This window comes from Podarcis muralis, chromosome 2 (genome assembly GCF_964188315.1).
Source record: "Podarcis muralis chromosome 2, rPodMur119.hap1.1, whole genome shotgun sequence".
NCBI classification, from domain to species: domain Eukaryota; kingdom Metazoa; phylum Chordata; class Lepidosauria; order Squamata; family Lacertidae; genus Podarcis; species Podarcis muralis.
In genome coordinates, this window is record NC_135656.1 from 39,257,565 (window position 1) to 39,266,428 (window position 8,864).

Genomic DNA, 8,864 nt, shown 5'->3' on the forward strand with positions numbered 1-8,864 from the left:
GTTTTTCTTTTGCAGAAAAGTAATTCCTCGGCAGAGATTCCATTGAATAAAATAGCCAACGGAGCCCTAGGCAAGAAGTATGTGAGGAGGTAAGAAAGCCAAGCTTCTTATTTCCCAGGAGCCCATAACCACTGTGCCTTGAGTGCCCTTGAATTGAAGAAGCCCACATTGAATAATTTCAGATTTGCTGCTAGATTAGATCTAAAGGCAGATCTAATTTTGCCGGTTGAGTTCCAGGCCACATTGGCTGGGCATACGCAGCCCAACAACCCCCACTGATGCCAAACTAATTATTTAACCAAGGGCTCATTAGTCACTTTCTTTAGCAACACCCAGTAGACTTCAGGCACAACCACAGAACTGGCAGTTTCTTCATGGCAGGGAGGACTTAACAATGTGGGATAGCAGAAAGCAGTTAAGATGCCACGCGTAAGCCGGAAGGGAGTTCCTTATGCATTTATGCTGCGGTGGGGAGGGGAAATAAAGCCTTTTTATATTGTGTTCCCTTGGCAGCAGGGAGGAAAGTGGAGGCCAGGATAGTCAGGAAACCAAAGCTTGGCCTCGTGGATTTTCAGGGGTCCAGAGAAGTCCAGACAACTTCCATCTTTTGAACCCCTTCACCATGATAATCACCACCATCATCATAATAAAAATAACAACACACGAAAGCAAACCAAGGCATCCCAAAAAGAGTGAGCGACTTGTCCATATAACCACCTGATCTGAGAGGACACGTTCATCACAGTCTAACCTTGTGTTGTCACAGCAAATATGTTTTTGTTAATATGTATGAACATTTTAAATGCTTTAACTTGACAAAAACTCTTTCAGTTAACAATTTTTTTAAATTTAATTAATTTTTTTTTATTTTTTTTGGTCAAGCCACATCTCTTTTTTCCCTTAAATTTGCAGCACTGAGCTGAGACGGTGTGTCACATTTTTGGTACAATGCATGCAAAAACAAGTTGTGAAACTTCTCAAATGCCAAAAAAAGTTATGTGTCTAAATTTGAGGCCCCCTTTGAACTTGAGGCCCAGGCCAAATGTCCCCTTCTTCCTCATCTCCACCCTGCTTGGCCTAACTTGCTTAGTACTGAGCAGTATAGCTAAAGCAGTTTTTTTACTGACAGTCATGAAAATAGGCCCTTACTTTTCCTTAGGTGACTTGTGGCTCAGGACACAGCTTACATGAGTATTATTTTTCCTCCCTTTTGGCCTGCAATGCCATTTTAGCCAAGCCACACTTAGCCTGCCCTACCCCTAATATCAAACAACACTTTGCAGGTGCTAGCAATCAGGTAATTGTCAGGGCTTCCAAAACACACCATTTCAAACCTAGGGTTGAAGCCTTATTTACCTAGGGATCCATCAGCCACGCCATCCCCGGACCTTGGAGGGAACAAAAGTACCAGGAAAGCAAAATCTTCTTTGGAGAAAAAGTTTATTAAAATCTGTCCACAGAAACATTCTGTACACAGAGACAGCCAGCTAGATAGCTCCTGAAAATACACTGGCTGTAAAGAAATACGCATCTACAGACTTCTTATACTCTTCTGAACACTCTCCCCCCTCCCATACCTTCTCAAATTATTCCCTTACATAGCACATCTATATTGCTTGCTAAACACATTTTATTGCTTGCTAAACATTCCTGTCTTTATGCTAGCTAAGCAATCTCTCCTCTCTCCTTCGTACACGTGTCTTCATCTTTGCATTAGTAAGCATAAGGCAGGAAAAGGGGCCTCTTTAAGCAGCTGGGTAGGAAATGAACTTTTGACCTGCCAGCCAAATTTAGTAGGTCTGGTTAGTTACTGCTAACAGCAGCAGTTTCTTGCTAGCTGACTAGGCAGGAAACGACCTCCTGACCTGTCTGATTAGAAATAGCAAGAAACTGCTGTCTTTGCTAACTGTCTGGCCGAAATTTGCAGAAGTAAGATTAGCTCAGAGATTTACTTAGGAATTTACTGCAGATAGTATTCACAAAGTACAGAGCTTAGAAAATATTGAGAGAAACCTTTCCCATCTCCCTTTAATTGAGAGAAACCTTTCCCATCTCCCTTTACTCCCTCCTCTTCTTTTGAACAATCTATTACTTAGATTCGTTCTGGGGTAGGGGTCTATATTCTCTCATAAAAACAATCACACACAGATCCATTGTGCGAGACATCATCTTTTCCATCATATGTTGCAAGCATTGCATTAAGCAGGGTATACAGAAGCAGAAAAGCAATAGAAGCATTATTGGGCCTATCACCATAGTAAATATCCTCCCCATCCATCCACCTGGGAAGATGCCGTCCAACCAAGACATATCCCAGCCCTCCCAGGTTTGTACAGGGACATGTGCCACCTTTTCAATGCTTGCTGCCAGATCACGGATAGCCTCGCCATGGTCTGAAATGTTGAAGCAACATGCTCCATTTCAGCCATTTGTAACCACCTATTGTAGGAGTTATGGGCACCCCACTCAGTCATCAAACGGGAAATGTCAGCAAGGGAAGTCGGGGGACTTTTTCCTGCCTGTGCCAATACACATGTGGGCTCTCCAACTAAAAAGAAAAGGAGAATCATCAAAGGTATAGATGGATTACGTTTCCTCCCACAAATACGGTACCGTTCATGCCAACAAAAATACAGGAGCATCCAAACAAGCAGGCCGGTACATATCACTCCTACCCACCATCCCCAATATCTCCATGGTTCCTCCCACCAATATTCAGTCATGGTGGGTATCGTGTCAGTCACTCAAGGGTATGTGTGTAACTACCTCTAAGGCCCACTGGGTGTATGGTACTTCGATGAGTGGGAGAAAGAGAAGCACCTCCTGGAGGGGGGTTTGGTGAGAAATAAAAAGCAACACACCCACAAGAATAGACTGCTGCTAAAACTCTAGCCTGGTGAGGAGTCAAATGCCCAATGGGGTGGTCCTCTTCCCAAATTATTGTAAGTCTCGCTCTGTCCCTATATTGTGGTAGGATATTCTCAGGTGGGTGAGTTCGTAGAACAGGTACGTTGGGAGCGCTGCCCGTGGGCGCCCCTCCCATCCAATTCTCCAGCTGTGCGTAGAGATATCAGTTTCCGGTGTGATATCAGCAGAGCGGTCGTCAGCGGAGGGTCTGGAGATGGTCAGCCGAAGGGGTTAATCAGGATTTAACTGCACAGTCCAATCTGTAGTGGTCACTCTGGTGTGGTGGACCCAAGGGGTGATGCCGGCGAATTTCACGGCGGTGGGTGTGGAGAGCAGGACGATATAAGGTTCCAGCACGGTTGTAGCTGCGTCCGTGCCCAATCGTTTACCCACACTTCATCACCTGGCTCGAACTGATGCAGCCAACACACAGGGGTTGCGAGCCTGGGTCCACCTGTCGAGACAAAAGAAAACTTGGGAGAGTGACTGTACATAGTTATTCAATTGCACATCTTGGCTAGCATATGGAGTTAACATTCTAACATATGGAACTGGTCTTCCAAACAGAATTTCAAAAGGTGACAGGTGGGTTCGCTTTGACGGGAGACTGCGGACCCTGAGTAATGCCAGAGGTAACATTGTCACCTAATTAGACCCAATTTCCTGTGTCAGCTTGGATAGCTGATTCTTTAGAGTCCTGTTCATTCTCTCTACCTTTCCAGAACTCTGGGGTCTATAAGCAGTATGCAGCTTCCAGTTGATCTGGAGCGCTTTTGCCAGTCCCTGTAGGACCGCATGAACAAATGCTGGTCCATTGTCAGATCCTATGGACCTTGGCAATCCATAGCGAGGGATGATTTCCCTAAGCAGGCACCTGGTTACTTCAAATGCCTTTTCAGTCTTTGTTGGCCATGCTTCGGCCCTCCGGTGTAGGTGCACACTGCCACCAGCAGGTAGCGGTGTAGTCCACAACGGGGTAATTCAGTAAAGTCCACGACAAGATCTTCCATAGGTGCAGTTCCACTATGCTGAATCCCTGGGGGAGCCAGTGGTCCGGCTCTGGGATTATTCTTTTGACACAGCAGGCATTTCCTGGAAATCTGGGCTGCCAGTTGGTAGAGGTGGGCTATATAGAAGCATTTCTCCAGCTGCTTGGTTGTAGCATCTGGTCCTATGTGGGTTGAATCATGGTATCTCTGAGCAACCTGCCGAGAAAGGGACTCTGGAATCCATATCCTGTCATCAGGGGTAAGGTACCATCCTTCTTTGGACGATGTCAGCTCCTGGGCATCTGCAGTGTCCTTTTCCTGCTTTGTATAAGCTGGCTTGTCAGCGGTGCTTAAAATTTCTTCTGGGACCAGTGCTCCAATAACCGAGGCGGGGGCCGGTTCTTGGGCTGCTTCCTTGGCCACTCTGTCTGCCAATCGGTTTCCTCTGGCCACTTCTCCTGGTCCAGTCTTGTGTCCATAACAATGGATAACTGCCACTGCCTCGGGCTCCCATACAGCATCCAGAAGGTTCAATAAGGCTTGTGGGTGGGCCACCTGGCTTCCTCTGGAGGTAAGCAAACCTCTTTCTTTCCATAAGGCTCCATGGGCATGTAAAGTCAGGAATGCATACTTAGAATCTGTATAAATGTTTATCTTCTGTCCCTTTGCCAGGCTCAGGGCTCTGGTAAGCGCAGTTAGTTCTGCCAGCTGGGCCGATGTTCCAGGCGGGAGTGACTTTGCTTCGACCACCTGGTCGTCCAGGGCTACCACTGCATAGCCTGCTTTCCGGTGTCCAACCTCAATGAAGCTGCTTCCATCCATAAACCATGATGGCCACTAGGGGTCTGCTTCATCTTTAAGGTCAGGTCTGCTAGAGTACACCTCATCCATTACTTCAATGCAGTCATGCGTGGGCTCCTCACCTACTCCTACCGGTAATAGGGCAGCTGGGTTGAGGGCGGTGGTAACCTGGAACTTCAAACGTGGGTGCAACAATAACATCTGACACTTCCTCATCTTCGCTTGGGAGAGGAAATAGGTACCCTTCATGTCAAGCAGTGCTGGGACTGCATGCGGAGTCACACAAACAGTGTCTTGGCCAAAAGTAAATTTGTCTGCTTTGTTCAGTAGGGTAGCTACTGCCACAACTGCTCTCATGCATGGCGGTAAACCTTGTTCTGTAGGCGTCAGGCGCTCAGATAGGTATGCCACGGGCTGCTGCCAGCTTCCCAATTTTTGGCATAGCACTCCCTTTGCTGTTCCCTGGTCTTCATCCACAAACAGGGAGAAAGGCTTCTCAGGATTTGGGATGCCCAGCGCTGGTGCTTGCTGCAATGCCTTTTTCAAATCCTTGAAGGCATGCTGTTGCTCTTTCCTAAGCGGCCTCGCCCTCCTCTTCTTCTCCTAACGGTGGACTTCCCGTCTTCAGGGCCATCAACTTCTCTGCCTGGTACTTCTCCTTTTTTTTTCTTCTGGGTCTCTTTTTCCCTCTGATTATAAATGGTCTGGGCTAATTCCAACATCCATTTCAGGGTGTGGCCCATCTGGATTTTTCGGCAAATATCGGGCGCTGCCTGGGCTACAAAAGCAGTTTTTATGATAGGGGCATTGGCAGCCTCATCTGGGTCCACAGGGATATACTGGCGGTAGGCTTCCTTCAGCCTCTTTAAGTAGGCTCCAGGGGCCTCCTCTGTCCCTTGTACTATTTCTCTGGCCTTCACAAAGTTGGTGAGTTTTCTGGCTGCCCTCCTCATGCCATTTAAGACATTCTGGTGATAAGTGGTGAGGGTATTTTGCCCTTCAATGATCTGATAATCCCAATTCAGTGTAGTTTCAGGATATCCTGTTGCAACAGCTTGATCTCCTGCCCCCTGCGCTCTCATGTGTGCTCGGGCTTCAGCATGAATTCGCCTAGCCTCTTCTGTAGTTAGCAGGGCATCCATCAAATATTGCACATCATAAAAAGGTGGGGTTGTATGTTTTAAAAAAAATTCCCTCAAACAGCTTAATTATTTTGGCAGGGTTTTCTTCAAATGAAGGGTTTTGGTTCTTCCAATTACAAACATCTGCACTAAAGAAGGGGACATGTTGAACTGTATGAGTTCTATTGGGCACCACCCCATTAGGTCCCGCGGGGGTCGGAGGGTCATACACTCTATGGAGAGGCATCACTCTGGCCGCGCCCTTCTCCTGTGCTTTATGTGCCCTATGGAGGGTCACTCTTTTCACTGCCTTCCCCACTCTTTCTGCCACTTTCTTCTCTGTTCCCCTATACATCCCGCTGTTTTTAACATATGGGGACTGACGTCCACTTCTCATAAAGTTCCACATACTTTTTCAAACGTTTTGCCTGTTCCTCTGTTCATATCTTTCCATCACTTGTCAACTTAATCAATCTTCCTACAAATGCCTCATCCTCATCATCCTCTTCTCGTTCCTCCCTTTCTCCATCTTCGCCCAGGTCTTAACAATGCATTGTCCACGGGATTGGGGGCTGGGCCATCTGTTCCCTGTGGCGGGGGTGGTGCCAGGGCTGTTGCCAGGGCATAAGGCGGTGGGGCATCAAAACTTTATCTTCTTCCATCTCTGAATCCTGGAGGACTGGGGGGTTGTCCTCCTGTCTTCCTGACTGAGCAGATACTGCTGCCTGAGACTTTTTGGCAGCATGATTTCAGCCAGGAGGGGGGGGGGGCCTTTTCCACATTGGTCTTCCATGTGGAAATGTAGGGGATTTAATCAGAACGGACATTCAAAATGTTCTGATATAATGGATTAATGAGTTGCAAATCAAGGGTCCTAATGGACGGCCAATTTGTTATTTTGGGTGGGCCAATCTAATTCACAATGTCCTCATCTTCCCCTCTCATCAGCTTGAATCCCCAAAAGCATTTCAAAGGGGTACTTCTACTTTGGCCAGAACCCATTTCTTCCAGATCCTTCGCTACTATTCACAGTAAAAATTCTCTCACACTACAGCCCTACAATCGCTCGGCCAAGGGGACACTAAGCCCTGGCCCACACTTGACAACAATTCAGTTACTAGAGTATCTTGACATGCAACATACAACATACAAAACACACCAATATAATTTCAACATGTAACACACTAAACACACCAAAATAACTTCAGCATGCAATACACAAAACACACCAAAATAACTTCAGCATGCAATACTCAAAACACACCAAAAAAATCACAATACATATATATCCCTCCCTCTTCTGTTCCAAATTTTTGCTGGTGGCACTCTCCTGCACAACCAGTCCCCTTTTTACCAAACCTTACTGGTGGCATAACACTGCCACGCCCTTTTTTCCCTTCCTGGTGGCCCTCTGCACAACCAGGTGAGGCTTGATCAGACCTCGCCCCCCTCTTCCTTGGGGGCCCACGCCCTTTCCCTTGGGCTTACCGTTTTCCGCTGCGGACCTGTCCCCTTGGCGCCGTCCTCTTTGTTTTTCTCCCTCAACAAGATGTCTCCACTGCAGGACAGTGTGGCCGGCTTCCCCCACAAAACAGGCGGGGTGCGCGCTGAAGCCTGCAAACGCTGCTGAGCTGTTCACCTTGGTTGAGCCTGGCCCTCCGGTCCGTATTGGGGAGGGGGCTTATCCCGGCACGAGCCCCCAAAGAAATGAAGCCTTATTTACCTAGGGATCCATCAGCCACGCCATCCCCGGACCTTGGAGGGAACAAAAGTACCAGGAAAGCAAAATCTTCTTTGGAGAAAAAGTTTATTAAAATCTGTCCACAGAAACATTCTGTACACAGAGACAGCCAGCTAGATAGCTCCTGAAAATACACTGGCTGTAAAGAAATACGCATCTACAGACTTCTTATACTCTTCTGAACACTCTCCCCCCTCCCATACCTTCTCAAATTATTCCCTTACATAGCACATCTATATTGCTTGCTAAACACATTTTATTGCTTGCTAAACATTCCTGTCTTTATGCTAGCTAAGCAATCTCTCCTCTCTCCTTCGTACACGTGTCTTCATCTTTGCATTAGTAAGCATAAGGCAGGAAAAGGGGCCTCTTTAAGCAGCTGGGTAGGAAATGAACTTTTGACCTGCCAGCCAAATTTAGTAGGTCTGGTTAGTTACTGCTAACAGCAGCAGTTTCTTGCTAGCTGACTAGGCAGGAAACGACCTCCTGACCTGTCTGATTAGAAATAGCAAGAAACTGCTGTCTTTGCTAACTGTCTGGCCGAAATTTGCAGAAGTAAGATTAGCTCAGAGATTTACTTAGGAATTTACTGCAGATAGTATTCACAAAGTACAGAGCTTAGAAAATATTGAGAGAAACCTTTCCCATCTCCCTTTAATTGAGAGAAACCTTTCCCATCTCCCTTTAGGGTGGCTCTACACACAGGCGGAAAACACTATAAAAAAGTCAGAAATTAAATAGTTCTAACAAAAGGAAAAAAATGCTCTGGAAAATCGCATAGAATTTATTTATTTTTGCTCTCCAGCACCATCTGGTGCTGCATGTTTACAACGCATTCAAAACACTGTTTTTGTATGTAGCTGAGTCCTTGGGCTCTGTTTGCTGTTAGGCACGTGGATATTCTTGCCAGGACAAGACTTTGTGAGGCCAGACCTCTGTGCCTTAAATCACAATGTGGGAAGACACCCTCAAAATATATGCAAGATGTTTATCCATATCCCACGCAGACCAGTTTCTTTTTGACTCAGAAAGCTCACAGGCCATGCCAAATCGGCAACAACTGAATACAATCTGTCACGCGTTGGGATTTCATTGTCACCAAGTCTCAAAACCTCTGCAAGCCAATGGCAGGAAATGACTGGTGGAACAGCTCACACTCCTAAATGATCCTACTGCTCATAACCTCCTCTGCAGCATATGGTGCTTTTCCAGAGCACTGGTCTAAATGGATTGTTGGGTTGCCCATATAAAGATGTTATGATGTCCCAAGGAGGAGATAAAAATGTAATGCAAGATACAATCTTA

At 46.5% G+C, this 8,864-nt stretch overlaps 1 protein-coding gene and 1 long non-coding RNA gene across 2 annotated transcripts; both read right to left on the minus strand.

Annotated features, from left to right (window-relative positions):
* Window positions 1-1,423: 1,423 nt before the first annotated feature.
* Window positions 1,424-6,696, minus strand: LOC144326936 (uncharacterized). Its single transcript, XM_077924300.1, has 2 exons — window positions 2,044-6,696; window positions 1,424-2,013 (listed from the first exon to the last, which is right to left on the minus strand). The coding sequence occupies exon 1, from the start codon at window positions 4,716-4,718 to the stop codon at window positions 3,786-3,788; it is 933 nt and encodes a 310-aa protein (XP_077780426.1). The 5' UTR covers window positions 4,719-6,696; the 3' UTR covers window positions 1,424-2,013; window positions 2,044-3,785.
* Window positions 1,424-8,239, minus strand: LOC144326937 (uncharacterized). Its single transcript, XR_013391846.1, has 2 exons — window positions 7,307-8,239; window positions 1,424-3,361 (listed from the first exon to the last, which is right to left on the minus strand). It is a non-coding gene; the product is annotated as an uncharacterized LOC144326937 (long non-coding RNA).
* Window positions 8,240-8,864: the final 625 nt, after the last annotated feature.

What these genes read in the sequence shown, in the direction of transcription:
- LOC144326936 (XM_077924300.1), bottom strand. Translation starts at nt 4,718, where the DNA reads ATGGATGGAAGCAGCTTCATTGAGGTTGGACACCGGAAAGCAGGCTAT.